General features: G+C 44.5%; 1 protein-coding gene and 1 long non-coding RNA gene across 2 annotated transcripts in view; one reads left to right on the top strand and one right to left on the bottom strand.

The window, feature by feature from the left end:
* Positions 1 to 117: 117 nt before the first annotated feature.
* On the bottom strand, positions 118 to 24,493 carry STARD7 (StAR related lipid transfer domain containing 7). The gene is made up of 8 exons (XM_010362072.2): positions 23,660 to 24,493; positions 10,231 to 10,439; positions 9,858 to 9,907; positions 7,506 to 7,616; positions 7,342 to 7,424; positions 6,660 to 6,759; positions 3,262 to 3,346; positions 118 to 2,154 (listed from the first exon to the last, which is right to left on the bottom strand). Exons 1-8 carry the CDS (start codon positions 23,947 to 23,949, stop codon positions 1,970 to 1,972), a joined length of 1,113 nt encoding a protein of 370 aa, XP_010360374.1. The 5' UTR covers positions 23,950 to 24,493; the 3' UTR covers positions 118 to 1,969.
* LOC104661452 overlaps positions 24,381 to 24,500 on the top strand; it is a 36,784-nt gene continuing 36,664 nt past the window's right edge. Inside the window, exon 1 of the long non-coding RNA XR_004054250.1 lies at positions 24,381 to 24,500. This is a non-coding gene — a long non-coding RNA (uncharacterized LOC104661452).

The following is a 24,500-nucleotide window of genomic DNA, read 5'->3' as shown; positions in this document are numbered from 1 at the left end:
AAGCCCTGCCACTGCCACCTCCCAACTCTCAGAGTAAAAATTCTTTTCGACCTTGTGATCAGAAAGAAATAAGCCCAATATGCAAGATTCTTCCACCATTTGTCCAAAGACAAACACTTTTGTACCAATCTTTATGTATTATTTATTCACACATTTGGTAAAAATGTCACAGTTAGGAGTGAAATCATTACAATGACATGAGTAACTGTACAGACCCCAAGTGCAGAATCAAATTGCCGTTAAGTCAGAACATGGAGCAACTGCAACTCCTTTGTACCTGTGCATGTGTGCGCACACGCGGATGGACACACACACACATTCTCTCTCTTACGCACACATCCATCCACATCCCAACAATTGCAAGTGCTAAGTTTGGACACAACCCAGGGACTCTGCCCTGGCTTGTCAGGTCCTGGGGAAAAAACAGAAGTAATGAATGAAAAGCAGCTGGAACTGCTCGATGCATTTCTCTTCCCTTCCAACAATGATGCGGAGAAGTCAAGACACACGCTGGGGCAACCACTTCCTTGGCACAAAAATGAACAGTCAACAAGGTCAAGGAAGCGTTTAAGTTAGTCTCAGGTTTAAATCACTTCTCAACACCACAAAACAGTAGCAAGCAGGGGGAAAAAAAAACAAATAACTCTGGCCATCAAGACTCCAGAAAAAAGGGAGGGAGGAGGATTTAAAACTTGATCCCTATTATCCTAACAAATTGCAGCATGACCATCAGCGAAACCAGCTCAGTAAAACTGACAGCATCGGACTGTGACCTTATCTGAACAGTGTAGTCCACTTTTATTTTGGCTCTGAAGAGAGAAAGAAAAACTTTTTAGAGGAACATAATGGTAACATAAACCAAATCTCCACTGTATTAGTATCTGTGGCAAGATTACATCTATGCATCCACACAGCTTGTCTACAGATCTGAGAGCTCCAAGGGAGTGGCCCAGCCCCCATTCCTCTGCCTTTAGCCTTCTGAAAAGAACAAGTCAAACCTGAAATGTGAAAAATAATACCTGAATCAAAATCGTGTTTTCTATACAATGGGACTAAGGTAGAATCCTCAATTCCTCAACTGCTTCTGTTTGACACAAAAGTTAAAAATTTTTTAAACTAAATTTAAATGTGATGTTTTGAGCATCAAAAAGCTACTATGTAAAAGGATTAGTCTCCCAGTGTTCTTGGTTAAGTGGGGAAGGTTAGGAAGGAGGCAATGATCCAATGAATACAGAAGAACTGGCCGATTCAAAGGAAACTTGCTCTGGATAAGGTGAATAAATGGGTGCTATTGTGCAGGCAGGGAGGGAAATTTCTTGGTACAAATTTCATGTCCCTGGCCAGGTATGGCCCAGGAGTTCAAGACCAGTCTGGGAAACAGAGTGAAACTCCATCTCTACTTAAAACAAAAAAAAAATTAATAATAATTTCATGTCCCTAGAGATAAAAGCAAGGTGCGGACAAGGCACTTAACACAACCAAGTAGCGTTCACACCTATTCACAACATGATTGTTACCAAGAGCACTCCCAGCGGCCCCTCATCTGAGAGACTCAACCGGCCAACTACACTTTCCAGGTGGACCTGGAGAACTGAAGGAAATCCAAAGCGCTGCACAATCGATGGTGGGATTTGGAATGTCAGCAGAGGAAACTACTCAGAGAAGCAAATGGAGGTCATCCCCTTCTGGCCTGAGGTTAGCGGTTTGTTCCAGATTAGCTCAGTGAGACACCGAATTTCAAAGGAGTTGGCCTGAGAATATGACAACACTCGCACAAATGTAGCCTTCTTCTGTTTTGATAAGAGCAATAAGGGCTCTGAATGAAATGGGATATCAGTTATTGAATTATCTTGCACTGAAGTTACAGCAGACGCCTCCTAACACATGGGGCACGTCCCCCTTCTGGAGCAGAGTGGTAAAGGACTGAGACGGGGCTAGAAGCGCCGGTCCCTTCTTCTCCCAAAGCCTGTCAGGCATACTCAATCTGAGCAGGGCCACAGCTGCCCTCCTTCTTCCGCTCAGAGGACTGGCTGGTGGCCTTGGCTTCACTACTCATTTCCAGAGGTTGAGCCGAGATGTAGTCCTTTACTTTAATCTCCATATTCTTGGCTTTCAGAGTGGCCATGTGCAGCTTCTCCAGGAAATCTGGCATGCCTGTCAGGAAACGAGAATCAGGTGAAGCTGACATACAAACCAACAGTAGGCTCGAAATGAGAAGGTCCTATTTCTTGGATGGTAGGGAACCAGTTCTTCCTTACAAAGATCACAACCTGATTGACAGCCTGTGAACAGCTGCCTCCCAGAATGTGTTCCCAAACCATGATCTTTGCTCCTTCTTCGAAAGGGGGTACTAATCAGGCCACTTAAGTCCCAAAAAGGATCTTTTAATCTAAATATCACTCATCAGTGGCATGGCTGAAATACCTGCCAATTTTATTTAGATAAATGTCAAACAGAAATACCTAATCTTCTCTCTATTCTCCCCCTGAAGCAGGTAAGGAGCCGCCTATAGAGAACCAGAAGAGAGAAAATCACAAGGATGCTTTCTCAGACAAGAAGGTGGAAGGGAAAGCTGCAGTTACAGCCATGATGTGTAACTTGGTTAAGACAAATGCCCCTTTCCCCAGGTGACTGCCCTATAATCACCATATTTTCTATGTCAGATCTTATGGCCTTCAACTATTCAAGAAGCAAATACAAATACGTTAATCTACACAGTCCATATTTAAGGCATTGAAGCTAATGTTTTTAAAGCTCTCCTCTGGATACAAGTTCCTTTCTGGGACGCTATAATTCTCATCCCTTCAATCTCCACCTGGAGTCTCTGGTATCTTCATAGTAATTCAAGAATGAACCAGAAAAGGGTTGGGCGCGGTGGCTCATGCCTGTAATCCCAGCACTTTGGGAGGCTGAGGTGGGTGGATCACTTGAGGTCAGGAGTTCGAGACCAGCTTGGCCAACATGATGAAACCCTCTCTCTACTAAAAATACAAAGATTAGCCAGGCGTGGTGGGGGTGCCTGTAATCCCAGCTACTCAGGAGCCCGAGGCAGGAGAATGGGTTGAACCTGGGAGGTGGAGGTTGCAGTGACCCAAGATCATGCTGCTGAACTCCAGCCTAGGCGACAGTGAGACTGTCTCGGGGGAAAAATAAAAAAAAAAAAAAGGAACCAGAAGAGACGTTTTATTTCCCCAATAGGAAATAGAGAAAAACAAAATGCTCAACCCAAGTTCCAGGCCCTGTATACTTGCCCCTACTTACCACTGGAAACCATCCAACTAACACAGTAGCGAGGAAACACGGTCTGGGGATTGTCGCTGTATGTCAGTAAGTAGTCAAAGCCATTCTGGAAAAGAAAAACAGCAAAAATGAAGATCCCTAGATCACCCACCACGACCTCCATATCCAGCACCACAGAGTAACCATGATCTGATTCTGGAGCAGGGGGTGTCATTTTCTTTTTTCACCCTGTGCAGAAAAGAGTTAACACTGAAGGCCTGGGCTGGGCGCGGTGGCTCACGCCTGTAATCCCAGCACTTTGGGAGGCCGAGACGGGCGGATCACGAGGTCAGGAGATCGAGACCATCCCGGCTAACACGGTGAAACCCCGTCTCTACTAAAAAAATACAAAAAACTAGCAGGGCGAGGTGGCGGGCGCCTGTAGTCCCAGCTACTTGGGAAGCTGAGGCAGGAGAATGGCGTAAGCCCGGGAGGCGGAGCTTGCAGTGAGCTGAGATCCGGCCACTGGACTCCAGCCTGGGCGACAGAGCGAGACTGTCTCAACAACAACAACAAAAAAAACAAACACTGAAGGCCTGAGAGACTACTATCCATAGAAAGGCCTCCTTGCAATGTTGACCCTTGGTCAACTTGACTCCCAGTCAACAGTTAGCTGATAAGGGTGGCTCCCTGCGCGTAGACTATGCTAACAACGTGGTTTATGCTGAACACAGGCTTTGCTTTTAGGGGTTTGAAAATCTGGTATGTGCTAAGCAGACAGCACTAAGTGACCAGCTCCCAAGAAAAAGTTTGCGTGTTAGGCCGGGCATGGTGGCTCACGCCTATAATCCCAGCACTCTGGGAGGCCGAGGCAGGCAGATCACCTGAGGTCTAAGAGTTCAAGACAAGCCTGGCCAACCTGGTGAAACCCCATCTCTACCAAAAATACAAAAATTAGCCCGCCATGGTGGTATACACCTGTATACAGCTACTCGTGAGGTTGAGGCACAAGAATTGCTTGAACCTGGGAGGCAAAGGTTGCAGTGAGCCAAGATCAAGCCACTGCACTCCAACCTGGGCAACAGAGCGAGATTCCGTCTCAAAAAAAAAAAAAAAAAAAATTGGGTGTTGGCTGGGCACTGTGGCTCATGCCTTATCATCCCAGCACATTGGGAGCCCAAGGCAGGCAGATTACTTGAGGACCGGAATTCGAGACCAGCCTGGCCAGCACAGTGAAATCCCATCTCTACTAAAAGTTAAAAAAAATTAGCTGGGTGGTGGTGGTACGCGCCTGTAATCCCAGTTACTTGGGAGTCTGAGGCAGGAGAATCGTTTGAACCGGGAGGCAGAGGCTGCACTGAACACAGATGACGTTGCAGTGAGCACAGATTGAGCCACTGTACTCCAGACTGGGTGAGAGAGCAAGACCTTTTTTTTCCTTTTTTTTTCTTGAGATGGAGTTTCACTCTTGTCGCCCAGGCTGGAGTGCAATGGCGCAATCTCGGCTCACCACAACCTCCACCTCCCGGGTTCAAGCAATTCTCCTGCCTCAGCCTCCCAAGTGGCTGGGATTACAGACACGTGACACAATGCCTGAATAAAAATTTGTACTTTTAGTAGAGACAGGGTTTCACCATGTTGGCCAGGCTGGTCTTGAAATCCTGACCTCAAATAATCCGCACGCTTCAGCCTCCCAAAGTGCTGGGACTACAGGTGTAAGCCACTGCACCTAGCTGCTTTTTTTTTTTTGAGAAGGGTCTCACACTGTTGCCCAGGCTGGCGTGCTGTGGCACAAGCACAGCTTAATGCAGCCTTGACCTCCTGGGCTCAAGTGATTCTCCCAACCTCAGCTCCCCAAACAGCTAGGACTACAGGCACATGTCATCGTTTTTATTTTCTGTAGAGACCGGGTCTCTCCATGTTGCCTGGCCCAGAGCTGTTTTAAAAATTCCTTATTTGGGCTGGGCACGGTGGCTCACGCCTGTAATCCCAGCATTTTGGGAGGCTGACGTGGGAGGATCGCTTGAGCCCAGGAGTTCAAGACCAGCCTGGGCAGCATGGTGAGACCTCATCTCTACAAAAAATACAAAAATTAGCCAGACATGGTGCCACATGCCTATAATCTCAGCTACTTGGGAGGCTGAGGCAGGAGGATCACCTGAGCCCAGGAAGTCAAGGCTGCAGTGAGTTGTGACTGCGTCACTGCACACTAGCCTGGGTAACAGTGCGAGACCCTGTTTCCAAAAAAACCCAAAACCCTTATTTGAGATAAATACTGAAATATATAATAGAATAATTGGGTTCTCTTACAGTAAAGCTAGAATTTGCTTCAAAATAATCAGGGGAGTGGGAAAGGAAATGGGAAAGGGTATGGATAAAACAATTTTGGCCATGAGGTGATAACTGGAGCTGGAGACGGATACATAGGGTTCATTATACTCGTCTACTTCTGTATCTTTTGTATGTATTTCAAATTTTCCATGATAAAAACCCCCTACCTTGGATCAAAGATTTAGTTCCCATTTGGCAAATCCAAACGCAGCTACATGGTTTTTGAGTACCCTCAGTACACAGTCAATGCAATTTATCACTTCTCCCTAACTTCTACCTTCCTTTCTAAGCATGTGAGTCTCTGAGTGCATACCTGGCTCATTCCTATCTTTGTTTTTGCTTGAATCATGTCTTCTAACCCCAGTGCCCTTCCTGCTTTCCTCTCTCTATCATCTCCATTTTTTTTTTTTTTTTTTTAACAAGGACCAACTCAAGTCCTGGAGGTGGTATAAATAAAACAACCTGATGAGAATGAGAAAACTACACAAAAGAACACAGTCCATATAGCTCTAAATCAAACACAAGCAACAGGGAGAAACAGAGCCATCATAAAGTGAAGTGGAACTAAAACCAGAAGCTACTAGCATCAGTATCTATACTCTCAATGGAGATTTAGTTTAAAAAGATCAAAAATAAATACAAAACACCTCATTAGGCTGAAATAAATATTCTTTTCAAATAAAGTCACAGAATTTTAAAGAAGACAGACAGCAGAATCCAACCTTCCCATTTCTCTGGCAAGGAAGCAGAAATCCAGAGAAGCTTCCATCCAGTGCTCTGCCCACTGTGGTGAAATGCTGACAGAAGGTACTCACTCTAGTTCCTGAAGAATGCTGCTGATACAGGCTAACGCGTCAGTGGTTATGATTATTTTAACTGTCTCTCAGATACGAGGGAACCAATGGATTGCCACTACCTTGTCCTTGGGGATCTTCCAGGTACATCACCTACATCGGGAGTTCCCAAAAAATGGTTTCCAGACCACTAGCATCAGACTCCCCTGAGAACTGTTCCTGGGCCACACCCCCTCCTCCCTAGTTCAGGTAAGACATCGCTTGAGAATATTCCACAGTCATGACATATTATCTCTGGGATGAGGTAAAACTCACCTCGTCAAATGACTTGTGGGGACGGATAACCATTTGGGATTCATATGATCTGACCCTGACGAATTCTGGAGACTCTGGCACACTCGGATGCTCCACAGCACTGGTAAGCAGGAAAGGAGAAGCACTCTTAGTAATGTCTCCATATTAGAACAACAGGGGAGCTGTCTCCGATTTTTTTAAATACACAAAACAAAGGAGTCACTAAGACGAATAAATACCAACTAAGTTCTAAAAATGAAGTCAAGGCCAGACGTGGTGGCTCATGCCTGTAATCCCAACACTGGGAGGCCAAGACAGGAAGATCACTTGAGGCCAGGAGTCCACGACCAGCCTGGACCACATTGTGAAACCCTGCCTCTAAAATAAACAAATGAATTAATTAAAAATGAAGTGAGTTCCTTTGGTAATTTATGGCTCACTAGGCTGTGGGTCAAAAACAACAGCACTTCTTTTAATCACCAACATTAAAGAACCCAAAAACAGTTTAACTAAAAGCTTGTATCTCTCCATTCTTCCTAGACAGTCAGAGCCCCCTCATCTTCCAGCTGGGTGGAAGGGGCACTGGCTGCAGGGAAGCCTGTGGGAGACTCATCAGGGCACTAAGAATATGCAAACTCAGGTACGTAGGAATGAAGGCCACAGCTAAAGGAGCTCAGCAAGAGTCATAGGCAGCCATACATACCGCGACACCAACACCATCATGTTGTTTTCCTGATCCACACTATACCGCCGAACATAAACATAATCCCGTGAGTACATTGGATACTAAAGAAATGGAGGGGCAGGATTAGTGTTCTGCATCATACATACCTGGACAGAAATAAAATCAGAAGTAAAAATACTCACAGGAAAATGGGTTACCCAGTGAAGAACCTCGGAACCACTAACCACATCCCTCTCAATCACCTCCAGCTTGATCACCAGGGCATCCCATTTTTTTCTATACTCTGTGTCCAGCTGTAGAAAGAGAAAAGACCGTGAAGACCTAAGAAGACCCAAAACAAAAATGCAGAAAGCTTTCCAGATGCTTTGGTTTCTGATCCAGTAACCTTATTACAAGGAGAGGGTAATCTGACCTAACAGAGAGTGCCAGAGTGTGAGAGACATGGTTCTTATTACAGATGATTCTTTCAAAATCACTTTATACAGGCTAATGTCATTACACTGAATGTAAACCTTTTTTCTTTTTTTTTTTTTTTTTTGAGACGGAGTTTTGCTCTGTCGCCCAGGCTGGAGTGCAGTGGCCGGATCTCAACTCACTGCAAGCTCCGCCTCCCGGGTTCACGCCATTCTCCCGCCTCAGCCTCCCAAGTAGCTGGGACTACAGGTGCCCGCCACCTCGCCCGGCTAGTTTTTTGTATTTTTTAGTAGAGACGGGGTTTCACCGTGTTAGCCAGGATGGTCTCGATCTCCTGACCTCATGATCCGCCCGCCTCGGCCTCCCAAAGTGCTGGGATTACAGGCTTGAGCCACTGCACCCGGCCTGAATGTGAATCTTAAAAAGACAAACCGGCCGGGCGCAGTGGCTCAAGCCTGTAATCCCGGCACTTTGGGAGGCCGAGGCGGGCGGATCACGAGGTCAGGAGATCGAGACCATCCTGGCTAACACGGTGAAACCCCGTCTCTACTAAAAATACAAAAAATTAGCCGGGCGTGGTGGCGGGCACCTGTAGTCCCAGCTACTCGGAGGCTGAGGCGGGAGAATGGCGTGAACCCGGGAGGTGGAGCTTGCAGTGAGCCGAGATCGCGCCACTGCACTCCAGCCTGGGCGACACAGCCAGACTCCGTCTCAAAAAAAAAAAAAAAAGACAAACCAAGGAAAAGTGTAACAAAATATTTTAATAGACAATCTGGGGAAAAATAATATATAGTGATATAAATGTATAAAGGTAAGACAATTCTAAAATGTTTTAAACAATAAAAAGTCCAAAAGTGGTAGTAGACACCTCACATACACAAAAATGCAAGTAGCACATTTTTTTAAACTTCTGGCATCACTAGTAACTGAAGAATTTCAAATTAAGACAGATATACCATATGCATAAAACCAACAAAAATTCACTACAAATTAACAAGATCCAGGGTCTCAGGCAAAGTGCACTGGCATGTTAGAGTGAACGTTATAACCAACGAAGTAGTTATTGGAAGTCTGGCAAAACAAATGAAAATTCCAGAAAGAAAAAATTTTTCTTTTAGAACTCTGGGCGATCCCATCTCCCTGCTTCATTTTTAAAAACATCTTCCCCTACAAGGAGGAAAGTAGTCTTTGAACAGATACTCTTCATCTTTATGAAATAAACATTGGGCCAACACAGTGGCTCACACCTGTAATCCCAGCACTTTGGGAGACCAAGGTGGGAGGATCACTTGGGCCCAGGAGCTCAAGCCCAGCCTAGGAAACAAAGGGAGACCCTGTCTCTAGGAAAAAAAAATTTTAATTAGCCAAGTGTGGTGGTGCAAGCCTGTAGGCCTGGAAGCTGAGGTGGGAGGATCACTCAGGTCCAGGAAGCAAAGGCTGCAGCAAGACATGATCACACCACTGCACTCCAGCCTGGGTGACACAGCAGGACCCCGTCTCAGGGAGAGGAAAGGAAGAAAAGAAATTTCCACTGTGGAAATGTTCTTGATTTGAGGTTAAAGAGATGCGACAACTAAATATAATCCTGACTATTTCTGTACTGAAGCGGAAAATGCTATAAAGGACTTTACTGACTCAACTGATAAAACTGGAATACAAACAGAAGACTATATGAAGTGTTGCATCAGTGTTAAATTTACTGATTTCAATAATGGTATCATGGTTAGTTAAGAAAATATGGCATATGGCTAGTTTTAGGAAACACACACTGGAAGAATTTACTAATAAAGGGCTATGATGTATGTAACTTACTCTCAAGTTGTTTGGGGGAAAAACAATAAAGCCTCATAACATACATTAAAGTATTCATATCCATTCCTCTATCTGATATTCCCAATAGTCCTGTGAGAGGGTAAAATTGATCTCATCCCCATGGGCCAGATAAATAAAGTCTAAGTCAAATGTTTACCTAAACGCTATGCAATGTGGGATGACAGGTAGATAGGTAGGTAGATGGATGTATTGAAGCCAATGTCACCTGAGTCAGATAAATTATTCATGTAGACAGTAGCAATTGATATGCCAGGAGGCTCCAAACCTGGAGAGAAAAATTAACTCACCTGAACATTGAAGAACTGCCGAGGTGTCACATCTGTGTAAGTTCCAAAAACTAGAATGACAAGAAAGAATAAGAGATACTTGCCATACTCCAGTCACTTGCCTTGTTTCTATCACCTAGCGGCGTTTCAGTTCTAAAGTACTAAGAGATCTTAAGGCAGGTTCAGAAACTACAAGTCATAGTGGGGCAACAAAGAAAGACAAAGATGATCTAAGCAAAGACAACACTGTCATCTGGGAGAAGAAAAACAATAAACAAAAAACCATGGCAAATTTTCTGAGAAACAACCGGAACAGTTGAGAGAAGTATGAAGAACAGAAGTCTCATGCACCTGGGCAACTATGGAACCCAAAAGACAGCCAAACTGGGCTCACCTCGGTACTGGTAAAGGTGGGTGCCTGGAATTGGGCGCCGCCACAGCTTAAAGTGTTTCTTATCCATCACCATTTCCCAAGGTTGCTCTTTGCCCTCTGAATCTTCACTCCCTTCTGTGTGGGCTTTTGGTTCTGGAGGGTGGTGCTGGACTCCACAGCTCTGAAACATATTTGACATTTCTTCTAACCGCTTCATCTCATTAATGGATCTGGAAAGGGGAAAAAGAGCCATGGAGAGGTGGTTAGTCAGCCCTGTGAAATGAAGTGTCCACAAAAAGGCCTGTGCAAGAAGGCTATACAGTAAACCACAGTATGTAGTATATAAACAGGACACAGTACAGTGAATAAAAACTGAGTTCCTGAGTTTGAATCTTAGTCCAATGCTCACTAACTAGATTATTTAACCAGTTCCTATTTCTAAATCTATAAAATGGGAACAGTAATAGTATCTATCTCGAGGTTGGCTATAAAGATTCCAAACAAAGTATCAAGTACTGCAGGGCACGGTGGCTCATGCCTGTAATCTCAGCACTTTGGGAGGCTGAGGGTGAATCACGAGGTCAGGAGCTTGAAACCAGCCTGATCAACATGGTGAAATCCCATCTCTACTAAAAATATAAAAATTAGCCGGGCATGGTGGCGCACACCTGTAATCCCAGCTATTCAGGAGAATTGCTTGAACCTGGGAAGCAGAGGTTGTAGTGAGCCGAGATCACACTACTGCATTGGGTGACAAAGTGAGACTCTATCTCAAAAAAAAAAAAAGTAAGTGTCAAGTGCTTAGTATCTATGGCCAGGCACAGAGGCTCACTCCGGTAGTCCCAGCACTTTGGGAGCCCAAGGCAGGAGGATTGCTTGAGGCCAGGTTCAAGACTGGCCTGGGAAACACAGTGAGACCCTATCTCTAAGAAAAAATTTTAAAAATTAGCCAAGCAGGCCGGGCGCAGTGGCTCAAGCCTGTAATCCCAGTACTTTGGGAGGCCGAGACGGGTGGATCACGAGGTCAGGAGATCGAGACCATCCTGGCGAACATGGTGAAACCCCATCTCTACTAAAAAATACAAAAAACTAGCCGGGCGAGGTGGCGGGTGTCTGTAGTCCCAGCTACTGGGGAGGCTGAGGCAGGAGAATGGCGTGAACCCGGGAGGCGGAGCTGGCTGTGAGCTGAGATAGCGCCACTGCACTCCAGCCTGGGTGACAGAGACTCCGTCTCAAAAAAAAAAAAAAATTAGCCAAGCGTAGTGGCACGTGCCTGTACTTGAAGCTATAGGCTGAGGTGGGAAGATCACTTGAGTCCAGGAGTTTGAGGCTATAGTGAGCTACAATTCTGCCACTGTACTCCAGTCTGGGCGATACAGTAAGACTCTTTTTTTTTTTTTTTTTTTGCTTGATTTTTTTTTTTTTTTTTTTTTTTTTGAGACGGAGTCTCGCTCTGTCACCCAGGCTGGAGTGCAGTGGCCGGATCTCAGCTCACTGCAAGCTCCGCCTCCCGGGTTTACGCCATTCTCCTGCCTCAGCCTCCCGAGTAGCTGGGACTACAGGCGCCCGCCACCTCACCCGGCTAGGTTTTTGTATTTTTTAGTAGAGACGGGGTTTCACCGTGTTAGCCAGGATGGTCTCGATCTCCTGACCTCGTGATCCGCCCGTCTCGGCCTCCCAAAGTGCTGGGATTACAGGCTTCAGCCACCGCGCCTGGCTTTTGCTTGATTTTTTGAGACAGAGTCTTACTCTGTCACCCAGGCTGCAGTACAGTGCCGTGATATGGGCTTAACTGCAACCTCCACCTCCCGGGTTCAAGCGATTCTCCTGCCTCAGCCTCCCGAGTAGCTGGGACTACAGGTACGCACTATCACACCGGGCTGATTTTTTGTATTTTTAGTAGAGACACGGTTTCACTGTGTTAGCCAGGATGGTCTCAATCTCCCGACCTCATGATCCGCCCGCCTCGGCCTTCCAAAGTGCTGGGATTACAGGCGTGAACCACCGCACCCAGCGACTCTGTCTCTTAAAGACTAAAATAGACCAGGCGTGGTGGCTCACGCCTGTAATTCCAACACTTTGGGAGGATCAGGCAGGCGATCACCGGAGGTTGGGAGTTTGAGACCAGCCTAACTAACATGGAGAAACCCTGTCTCTACTAAAAATACAAAATTAGCTGGGCATGGTGGCACATACCTGTAACCCCAGCTACTCGGGAGACTGAGGCAGGAGAATCGCTTGAACACGGGAGGCGGAGGTTGCAGTGAGCCAAGATTGTGCCATTGCATTCTAGCCCGGATGTCAAGAGCAAAACTCCATCTCAAAATAAAATAAAATTAAGTTAAAATAAAATAGAGCCAGGCACGGTGGCTCATGCCTGTAATCCCAGACTTTGGGAATCCGAGGTGGGCGGACCACCTGAGGTCAGGAGTTCGAGACCAGCCTGGCCAACATGGTGAAACTCTATCTCTACTAAAAATACAAAAATTAGCTGGACATGGTGGTGGGCACCTGTAATCCCAGCTACTCGGGAGGCTGAGGCAGGAGAATCACTTGAACCCAGGAGGCTGAAGTTGCAGTAAGCCAAGATTGCACCATTGCATTCCAGCCTGGGCGACAGAGTGAGACTCCATCTGTAAAATAAACAAAAAGTAAAATAAAGTGTTATCTGGCACGTAAGTAGCCCTCAAATGTTAACTATGAAGGTTTATGGTTTTAAAATGTCAATTGATCTCTTTCGTCCGTTTTTTATCAGGTTGTCTTATTATAAGTATACACATATTTTCCCCTTTGTTTTTAAATTGATATATTCACATACCATAAGATTCATTCTTTTACAGTGTACAATTCTGTACTTGTAGTATATTCACAAGGTTGTACAACCATCACCCCTATCTAATTGCAGACATTTTTATCACCCCCAAAAGAAACCTCTATCCATCATTAGTCACTTCCCATTCCTGCCTTCTCCCAGTCCTAGACAGTCATAATCTACTTTCTGTCTCTATGGAGTTGCCAATTCTGGACATTTCAAGTAAATGGAATCATATGATATGTAACTTATTGTGTCTGGCTGCTTCCACTTAGCATACTTTCAAGTTCAGCCATGCTATACTTTATTCCTTTTTATAGCTGAGTAATATTCCATTGTATGGATAGATCCCATTTTGTTTATCCATTCATCAAACAAAATTTGTTTCCACTTTCTGGCTATGATAATACTGCTGGCTGGACGCAGTGGCTCACGCCTATAATCCTAGCACTTCGGGAGGCCAAGGCGGGTGGATCAATCACTCTGAGGTCAGGAGTTTGAGACCCAGCCTGGCCAACATGGCAAAACCCCATCTCTACTAAAAATACAAAAATTAGCCAGGTGTGATGGCGGGAGCCTGAAATCCCAGCTACTTGGGAGGTTGAGGCAGGAGAATCGCTTGAACCCAGGAGGCGGCGGTTGCAGTGAGCCAAGATTGTACCACTTCACTCCAGCCTGGGCAAAAAGGCAAAACTGTCAAAAAAAAAAAAAAAAAAAAAAAAAAGAAAAGAAAAAAGAAAGAAAGAAAAAGAATACTGCTATGGACATTTGTGTACAACTCTTCATATAGACATGTTTTCAGTTCTCTAGGGTAGATTCCTAGGAGCAAATTTGCTGGGTCATGGTAATTATGCTTAACTTTTTAAGCAACTGCCAAACTGTTTTCCAAACAATTGTACTATTTTATATTCACATCAGCAATGTTTGAGGATTCCAACTGCTCCACATCCTTGGTTCCAATTGCCCCACTTGTTACTGTCCCATCTTTCTTATTCCAGCCATCTTAGTGGGTGTGAAATGGTATCTCATTGCATCTTGACTGGTATTTCCCTAACCTTTTCATGTGCTTATACTATTCTTGATAGTATCCTCTGATGCATAAAAGTTTTTAATGTTGATGTTTTTCTCTGATTGCTTATGTTTTTGGTGATACAGCTAAGAAACCATTGCCTAATCCAAGGTCATAAGAACTTATGCCTATATTTTCTTCTAAGAGTTTTATAATTTTAGCTTACATTAGGTCTTTACCCCATTTTGAGTTAATGTTTGTGTGTGATAATGAGGTAGGAGTCTAAACTCATTCTCTTGCATCTGCTTCTCCAGGTGACCCAGTGCCATTTGTCGAAGACTATTCCTTCCCAGTGAGCTGTCCTGGCGCCCTTGTTGAAAACTGACCAAAAATGTACAGGTTTATTTCTAGACCCTCAATTTTATTCTAACAATCTAGATGTCTATCCTTATGCCACTACCACAGTGTCATTACTGTAGCTTTGTAGTAAGTTTTGAAATTGGGAACAGTGAGTCCTCCAAACTTTGTTTTCTTTTTTCAAGACTGTCTTGGCTATTCTGAGTTCCTTTCATTTCCATGTGAGTATCAGAATTGGCTTGCCAATTTCTGCAAAACTGCCTAGGATTTGGATAAGGACTACACTGAATTTGTAGATCATTTTAAGTGGTATTGCCATCTTAGCAATATTAAGTGTTCTAATCCATGAACACAGGATGTCTTTCCGTTTATTTATGTCTTTTTAAATTTCTTCCAAAGATGTTTTGTTTTTAGTGTTACAGTTTTAGTCATACACTTTTGTTAAATTTATTCCTATGTACTTATTCCTTTTGATGCTACTGTAAATGAAATTGTTCTTAATTTTATTTTCAGATTGTTCACTGTTAGTGTACATAAATATGACTTCCGTGTATTGATCTTGCATCCTGCAAACTTGCTGAACTCATTTATCAGCTCTAATAGTTTTCTGTGGATTCCTTACTATTTTCTATATATGATCGTCAGCTGCAAACAGAGAGTTTTATTTCTTCCTTTCCAATCTAAATGGCTTTCATTTCCTTATGTTGCCTAATTTCATTGGTTATGACCTCCAGTACAATGTTGAACAGAAGTGGTGAGAACAGAATCCTCATCTTGTTCCTGATCTTAGGAGAAAAGCACTAAGTCTTTTGCCATTAACTACGTTGTTAGCTATGTTTTTTGTAGATGCCTTTTATCAGTTGCAAGAAATTTCCTTCTATCCCCAGTCTGCTGAGTGTTTTCTTTTTTAATCACAAAAGGAGATTGGAATTCGTCAAATACTTTTTGTGTTTATTCAGATGATCACGTAGTTTTTGTCCTGTTTTCTATTAATATGGTGTAATAAATTGATTTTTATATGAACAACCAACCTTGGGCTCCTTACATATAAATCCTACTTTTGGTGGCATATAATCCATTTCATATATTGCTGAGTTCAGTTTGTTGGTATTTTGTTCAGGACTATGAAAAGTTGTGTGGTTTTGTTTGTTTTGAGCCCAGGCTAGAGTGCAGTGGCATAATCACAGCTCACTACAGCCATAACTTCCCAAGCTCAGGTGATTCTCCCACGTCAGCTTCCCAAGTAGCTGGGACTACAGACAAGCACCACCACACACAGCTAATTTGTTTTCTGTATTTTTAATAGAGATGGGGTTGCACCATGTTGCCCAGGCTGGTGTTGAACTCCTGGGCTCAAGCGATCCACTAGCCTGGGCCTCCCAAAGTGCTGGGATTATAGGCGGGATTCACTGGCTGCAAAAAGTTTTAAAACATGAAAAACAACCACCATATATTGTACTATCACTATGTATCATTCATGGGTATATACGTATGTATATATAAAAACATAGGGAATTATATACAACAAATTAGGATAATGGTGACATCTTGGAGAAAAATAAGAAAACAACTGGAAAAGGGTACAGATGAAGCCTAAATATACCTGTAATGTCTTATTTCTTAAAACAGCTGTATTTTAAGAAATGACCAACACTCGTGTTATTATTTGTAACATTCGTGTTATTATTTAAACCTTTTTTATATATCTGAAACATTTTATTATAATAATTTTTTTTAATTTGGCTTGTATTTTTCTCATAACCTCTTTTTTTTTGAGACAAAGTCTCACTATGTTGCCTAAACTGGCCTCAAACTCCTGGGCTTAAGAGATCCTTTCATTTCAGCCTCCCAGGTAGCTGGGACAATAGGCGTGTGCTACCATACCCAGCTTCTCCATGCCCCTACTTCACCCTACCTCCTGCAACCTTTAAAGAAAGGTTACAGATGAGAAACAAAATTGCTGGCTGGCTGTCTTGTACACTCTATTGCAATTCAAGACTGAAGAAGACCCAAATTACTGCTACACTGTCTGAAATGCCTTTTCACTCCTCAAGCTTCAAAAAACCACAAGGGTAACTGCTAGGCAGAGTTAACCATATATACTGATTTGTATTCCTTTACACAGGCATATTACACTATAATTAATCTATCTTTATATCTGCTTTCCTTACTAAACTATAAATTCCTTAATAGCCCAGAATCAGTCTCCTTCATATTTGTAGTTCCAGCTCCCAGCATGTACTGGTAAACATTACATGTCCCGGTAAACATTACATGAATAAATTTAGTAAATTAAAAAAAAATAATAAAATGAAAATAGGCTTCAATACTCCAAATTTTTATTAAAAGACTGCATTAAGGCCGGGCACAGTGGTTCACACCTCTAATCCCCAGCACTCTGGAAGGCTAAGGTGAGCAGATCACTTGAGCCCAGGACTTCAAGACTAGCCTGGGCAACACGCAAAACTCCACCTCTACAAAAAAAAAAAAAAAAAAAAAAAAAAAAAAAAAATTACAACAATTAGCTGGGCGTAGTGGCATGCAACTGCAGTCCCAGCTACTGAAGAGGCTGAGGTTGGAGAATCACCTGAGCCCTGGAGGTCGGGGCTGTAGTGAGCCAAAATCACATCACTGCACTCCAGCTTCGGCAACACAGTTAAGACTCTTAAAAAAAAAAAAAAAAGCTGGACGTGGTGGCTCAAGCCTGTAATCCCAGCACTTTGGGAGGCCGAGACGGGTGGATCACAAGGTCAGGAGATCGAGACCATCCTGGCTAACATGGTGAAACCCCGTCTCTACTAAAAAATACAAAAAAAACTAGCTGGGCGAGGTGGCGGGCGCCTATAGTCCCAGCTACACGAGAGGCTGAGGCAGGAGAATGGCGTAAACCTGGGAGGCGGAGCTTGCAGTGAGCTGACATCTGGCCACTGCACTCCAGCCCAGGTGACAGAGCAAGACTCCATCTCCAAAAAAAAAAAATAAAATAAATAAATATATATATATATATACACACATATATATAGCATTAATATATTGCTGCAGAAGCCAAAAATTCAAAGTTATAGTGGAAATCCAAGATTAAAAGTTTACAGCAATTCAAAATAATGATGAGTCTAAATATTTATGTTCTAGTCCTGGCTCTACAGCTGACCAGCTGTGTGATCTTATTTTATTTTACCTTTAAAGTCATTTTACCTTTAAAGTGAGGATGTTATTTCTTGAAGTCCTATTGGTTCTAAAATTGCAATATGCTGAATTTTAAGCTTTGGACTTAGATGAGAATATTTATATAGGGGAATATTTGTCATTATGACTGCCTGAAATCGCTTTCTATTTGGGGAGAACCCAAATAGGTGAATGCAGCCCCCCTCCCGTCCACTAGCAGTTAAAGCACAGCTCCTAATTTACGTGAGTTTAGAGAAGTCTAGAAGGGGCTTTGAATGTTGAAGGTAACACACAAAGGCACAGGATCTTGAGGGAGCTGAGAGTCCAGGAGTACAGTCAATCTGGGGGAAACAATGCCAGCAACACTGTCCTAAGTAGATTACTGCTGTTGCAGGTCTTGGTCAACCTACACCATGGCCTTCTTGTCAATACTGAGTGACCTAATATCCTTTTGATTAATTCCTTTTTGGCTTAAATTAACCAAGACCAGTTTCTTTGTTACGACCAAGAACACTGACCAGCTGTAAAACCATACAGAAATAGAGAAGGAACCTTAGGGTAGGCATTTAGATGTTGCAGAAGAGAAAGCAAAGGCAAAACCACAGCTAGATTTGCTCAGAGAACAATCAGGCACCACAGGGCATCAATTATAGCATTTTTGGGGACTATAAAGCATCCTTGAACAATAACTAAGCACAACTCCTGAGTGTCATTCTTTTAAAAAAAACAATTTTTTTTTTTCACTGCCCAAGCTGGCCTCGAATTCCTGGGCTCAAGTGATCCTCCAGCCTCCCAAGCACAGGCACATGCCACAACACCTGGCCCAAGTATCATTCTTGCCACATAATAAAGGGGAGCATGTTTCCATGGTGGAATGTCTTACTAAAACATCAGAGGCTCATAACAGAATTACATAGTTAAAAAAGTTTTAAGAAAATTATTAACTACAGGCAACATTTTTTCATGGCCTTCCAAGAATCAAGGTGGTTCAGAGTATCTGATCCACTGCTTAATCAAGCTCTCCTATATAATTAAAGGTTGCTAGGTGGCTTTGACTAAAATTATGAAGAGGGACGGAAATGTCTTGTGGAGACACAGTATGAATGCTAGAGCAAGACTGCTTCACAAAAATGTAAATGATTAAGTTATTTTGTCCCAAGGTTTAGGAATCCCTGAAGGGTCTGAACTTATAAATGCTAACATGCCAAGACCCAATTAACACACAGGAGCACAAAGTCACTCAGTATCATATATGTGGAGAAAAGGAAAGCCTCTCATGATACACCTCTTTAGCCTGCTGTGCCAAATCTTGTTTGGATGGGATGGCTGGCTAAACCTTCACATCTTAAGAGACTTAACAGAGCAAAGAAGGACAAAAGAGATTATTCCCAAAATAGTAAAATCAGCAGATTAGAAAAAGGATCAAGAAAAGAGAGACCATGTCTTTCTTTCTCCAAAACGAAAATCATTTCAATATCTGAAAAACGCTGGACTGAAAGCTATAGAAACTGAAGGCATACAACCATGAAAACAAAGTAAGTGCAACAATGGTTCATCTTGGGGTCCTGCCCCCAGCATGGAGTTTGGTATAAGGCTCCAAAATTACTTAAATGAAGCCATCCCCACAATTAGGAATTTCAGTAAGACAACAGCCTCACTTCACATAATCCTCCTCCTCCTCAAATTCCAAGTTATTGTCAAAAGTAGGGTCTACTGATATAGGACACACCTAGAAATAAAAGACATAGGAGTCAGGCGCAGTGGCTTATGCCTGTAATCCCAGCACTTTGGGAGGCCAAGGCAGGCGGATCACTTGAGATCAGGAGTTGGAGATCAGCCTGGCCAACATGGTGAAACCCTGTCTCTTCTAAAAATACACACACACAAAATTAGCTGGGTGTGGTGGGGCACACCTGTAGTCCCAGCTACTTGGGAGGCAGAGGCAGGAGAACTGCCTGAAACCAGGAGGTGGATGCTTCAGTGGACCGAGATCATGCCGCTGCACTCCAGCCTAGGCAACAGAGCGAGACTCCATCCCCCGCCAAAAAAAGACATAGGGCCAGGCGCCTGGCTCAGCCCTTTGTAAGGCCAAGGTATGAGGATTACCTGAGGTCAGGAGTGAGAGACCAGCCTGGCCAACATGGTGAAACCCCGTCTCTACTAAACATACAAAAATTAAACAGGCATGGTGGCGCCCCCGCTGTAGACCCAGCTGCTGGCAAGGATGAGACACGAGAATAGCTGGAACCAGGAAGGCGGAGATTGCAGTGAGGCGAGATCACACCACTGCACTCCAGCCTGGGTGACAGTAAGATTATGTCTCTCTTTGGGAGGCCGAGGCAGGCAGATCATGAAGTCAGGAGTTGGAGACCAGCCTGGCCAACATGATGAAACCCCATCTCTATTAAAGATACAAAAAATTAGCCGGGTGTGGTGGCAGGCACCTGTAATCCCAGCTACTCGGGAGGCTGAGGCAGGAGAATCGCTTGAAGCTGGGAGGTGGAGGTTGCAGTGAGCCGAGATCGCACCAATGCACTCCAGCCTGGGCGACAGAGACTCTGTCTGGGAACGGGGTGGGAGGGGAGCGGAGGGGAGGGGAGGGCAGGGCAGGGCAGGGCATCAATTACCTCACTGCAGTTCTGGGGCAACTAGTTAATGGTAAAATAATGAAGACCACCTCAAAAAACTGAGGTCTAATTTTATGCAGCTCTGAAGATCTAACAAGGGGTTTAAGGGTTTACCAGTAAGATATCCCAAAGTGACAATGGCCCAAAAAAAAAGTTTCTTTAAGATAAAAGGACTTTATGTTGATCATTTACCTAGTAAATAACACACTGGAGTTTAACGTATCCCAAATGCCCTGAAAGACAGAAAAGAGAAAATGGCCAATTTTCTTTATGCATCTTTAACGGCACTTATTTACTCAAATTTCTGGAGCAATGAACCGTAACTTTTAAAAAACTATGAGGAGATTAATGGAACATTTTCCCCTAGCCTTTCATTTCTTAACATCCTTCCTCTCTTTGTTCCTGTAACTTTTTTTTTTAACCGTTCCAAAGCAATCAAAAATATGACTACTGTATTTTTCCATTAGATTCGCCCTGGAATCACAGAATGCCAGCTAGCACCAAAAACAGCAATCCCAATATTGTTTTGTTGATTGTTTAATTTAAAACAACTGGGTACTAGAGCAAGTATTAAAAGATCTGATTTCTACATCTGGCCATAGCAGTCAGTCAAAATCACTTCTCAAATTTTCTTGCTGTTGCTTGATTAATAAGACCTATTTGGTAAGATGTTCTTAAGCACAAAAGACGAGAAGGCAAAGTTATGCTTTGTCATTCTGAATAGGACTCAAATAACGTAAGGAAAACACATGCCACTTTAAGGCACATGTTCAAAAAGACACCCTGCACATTCCACCCGCTTAACCAAAACAGCAATGTCAGAATTAGTTTGTGCCAGGACAAGTTGGTACAGAATCAGCACAGATAAGCCAAAGGCTGTGATTTAGGGGCCACGTGACAATCATGCTCTTCTTCCATTAACAATGAAAGAAACGCACTTGAGACACACTCCAACTGTGCTCCATCATGGAAGCTACCCAAAAATCATCTCACTAGAACAAACGAAATCCAAGACGTTCTAAGCTAGCTATGACAACCTCAGCAGTGCTTACCTTAAAGCAAATAGAATACTTAAACACAAAGCAAGTAAATTAATCTGTACCCAGAATATTTTTACAAAATATAAACATGACAAGCTACCAAAACAAAGACCTAAGGAACCACTGTGCAACCAAGATGTGGTTGTTGAATAGCATTATTTGCCTTCCTATCACATTAACAAATATTTTAAAAAGAAAAAACATCCTCAAGATGAACAACATGATCAAATTTTAATTATATGAAAAACCAAACTCAAGCATGAACCGAACAATGAAATGTTAAATGAGGGCCTTTACTACAACGACCTAAGGAGGGTCAAAGTGCAGCTTGCAAGCGTTCTGGAGTTCATCTGAACTCCTGAAATTCCAAAGCTGGTTAACTCAGAGCAGTCCCTCTTTAGGAGCTGGATTACAACCAAGAGTATTTCAATTGCCTCCAGGTTTCAGGGACAGTCTGACCAGAGAAAAATAGAATGAATACTCCTGGCTCAGTCATGAACTGGTCTGATCTCTCTGCCATGGTAAGTAGCGACTAACTCAAATGCTTACTATGTTCATTTCCTATCTTTTTTCCCCACTAACTCTGCTTAGCAGTGCGAGGCTCCAGGATCTATTAATACCATCCGTAAAAATGCATAAAATAAGCCAAAGAGTGTCATCTACTACGTAAGCCCCAACACTATTCAATCCCACCCCCAGACTCTCCTTTCCTCTTTTTCATACCCAGTAGCCTTTTTCTGGTCTTTCTCTTCTCTTTTTTTTTTTTTTTTTTTTTTGAGGCGGAGTCTGGCTCTGTTGCCCCGACTGGAGTGCAGTGGCCGGATCTCAGCTCACTGCAAGCTCCGCCTCCCAGGTTTATGCCATTCTCCTGCCTCAGCCTCCCCAGTAGCTGGGACTACAGGCGCCCGCCACCTCGCCCGGCTAGTTTTTGTATATTTTTTAGTAGAGAGGGGGGTTTCACCGTGTTAGCCAGGATGGTCTCGATCTCCTGACCTCGTGATCCGCCCGTCTCGGCCTCCCAAAGTGCTGGGATTACAGGCTTGGGCCACCGCCCCCAGCCTCTCTTCTCTTACCCCAGCAATTCCAATTGGAGATTTTCCTCTCAAGCTTAACTGTGTAACACAGATATTTCATCATCAATAACGAAAATTCCAAGTTAATGATAATTTTTCACCTTAAAATTTTTATTCCCATTCTTTTATTTCTCACACCCGAGACTTTGATTATAACCAAAGGCCAAGTAGCAAAAGAATACTAGTAGAAACTAGGCAAAATACATATCATGCTTTGATAGCTTAACTGTTTTTGCGAATAAGGTTGTTTACGGTTATGATTTTAAGTTGCATTTATAAAAGTTATCTTTCCTGCTAGGAAAAGTATTCCCAGTTCTTAAGATAGACCTCCATTTACCCACAATTCATAGTGTGGCACAAATAGCTGCATGGCATCTGGGTGTTACACCTCCCACACAGTCCATGGTATAAACTTTATTGCGGTTATTTCCATTTTTAACCTAACAAAAAATGTGGAATAACAGGTTGTTTCCCTGTGGAGGAAATATCAAGAATAAACAGGCGGGTGTGGAATCTGCGGAGGGAGGGGATTGTTTCTGGTTCCCGAAATCACAGTTTGAGTTTAGACGCAAAGTGCTTTCTGTGCAGGGAGGGCACAGTTTAAGAATATCTGTTGCAAAGAAAATACAGACACAAGGTAAACCAAGAGCCAAAGCAAAGATTCTCCATGACATTACCTGGAAACTATAGTCTCAGAACTACAGATTAACAAATGTAATCAATGGCATTGGGCTTTTTAGTTTTGATGACGACAGCATGACTTCAGAGTCTAATGGGACACTATTCCCAAAGTTCTGGTTAACATCGCAAAACTCTGACCTAATTCTTACAGGTTCAAATGTCTGGGCTGCTGGTTTGTGTAACGTGACAAAATGCCTTCCAGACTCTCATTCTGCCACGAGTCACGAATGACAGAGGGCTCTCCTGGCATTTCACACAGGCCTGAGTCCCACCTGGATCGAAGTCATTTTGCAAATAGCAGCCCACTACCCTCAGGCCAAATTTAAAATCTGTTTTGAATTTGCACCTTTTTGCGTGTGTTAAAGATTACAGATTACGTGAACAAGGGCCTCCATGCCTTCGGTATCTAATTTATTTCTACATTGTTGTTTCTTTACTGCCTTGCTCGCCCCACTCGGTCTCCCTCCTACATACCAGCCTACACTTTCAGTTCTATTTTATAACCCCACACATCAAATTGACACAAAGAAGCAAACAACAACGCGGTTTGCTCAAGCGGGTTCAATGGACTGCACCGACAATTAAAACATCCCGGGGTAAACAAGGGCCACCGACCACAGGGCAGGCCCCAGGGTTCACAAGTCCCCCCACCCCGCGGCCCAGGACGAGCTCGCCGCAGCGCCCACCTCTGCAGCTCCTCCTCCTGGATCCTCTCCTCGTCCCACACGAAGACGCCGGCGAACGCCGCCATCAAGGCAGAGGCATGGCCAGGACGGCCGTGCAGCCGGCGCCAGAGGCGGCCGAGAAGGACGCGGCGTGCGCGCTCGGAGTAGAGGCGGCCGTAGAGCTGCGCGATCTGCTGCGCGCGCCGCACGCGCAGGCCCGTGACGAAGCGGCACTGATTGGCCAGAAGCGCCAGCAGGCCCCCGCCCCGCGCCCCCGCCAACCAGGCGGCCAGCAGCCTCCGCGGGAACATGCCGCCTCCCGCGGGGCCCGCCACGAGTCCCCGGGGCCCTAGGAACCAGCCTGGCCGGGCGCAGGCGGTGGTCCGCAGCGTCCCCCTAACTGGCCGGCCACGAACCCGTCTCACGGTCCGGCGGCCAGGAGCCGCCGCTCGTCTCTCTCTGCAGCCACCGCTGAGGAAGCGTCCCCTCTAAGGGGAGAGTCGGTCATGGCAGCAGACGCCGGGATGGCTCCGCGACCGCTATGCCGCGCCCTCCTGGGCTGGGGCCGCAGACCAGTCGGTCCTCTGGCTCCTCGGCGACCTCCGGCGGGCGCCGGAGGCCGGCATGCAGGACGCGCGACAGAGAGGAGACGGACAGCTCAGGCCCCGCGGCAGGAAGGCTCCCGCGCGTTCCGCGACTGCCACACGCGCCGCCCGCACGCACCCTACCCTGTCTCCGCCGCCTGGGCCTTGATTGGGCGCGACCTGGACTCCTGGGTGCTTATTGGTGGCGCCAAGTGCTCGTCACTGCCACCTCCCGCCCTTGCATGCAACGGCGCGGAGTCCGCCTGCTAGCAAGGTAG

The sequence above is a fragment of the Rhinopithecus roxellana genome, chromosome 17, assembly GCF_007565055.1.
Source record: "Rhinopithecus roxellana isolate Shanxi Qingling chromosome 17, ASM756505v1, whole genome shotgun sequence".
In the NCBI taxonomy this organism is placed as follows: domain Eukaryota; kingdom Metazoa; phylum Chordata; class Mammalia; order Primates; family Cercopithecidae; genus Rhinopithecus; species Rhinopithecus roxellana.
Note: the sequence above shows the minus strand (reverse complement) of the source record. Positions and strands in the feature narration are given on the sequence as shown.

Excerpts from the sequence above, each read along its gene's own strand:
- STARD7 (XM_010362072.2), bottom strand. The coding sequence starts at position 23,949 with ATGTTCCCGCGGAGGCTGCTGGCCGCCTGGTTGGCGGGGGCGCGGGGC. Across the intron at positions 6,760-7,341 it reads ATGATGGTGTTGGTGTCGCG|TGCTGTGGAGCATCCGAGTG; the intron begins GTATGTATGGCT and ends CCTGCTTACCAG. Across the intron at positions 2,155-3,261 it reads TAGTTGGATGGTTTCCAGTG|GCATGCCAGATTTCCTGGAG; the intron begins GTAAGTAGGGGC and ends GTTTCCTGACAG.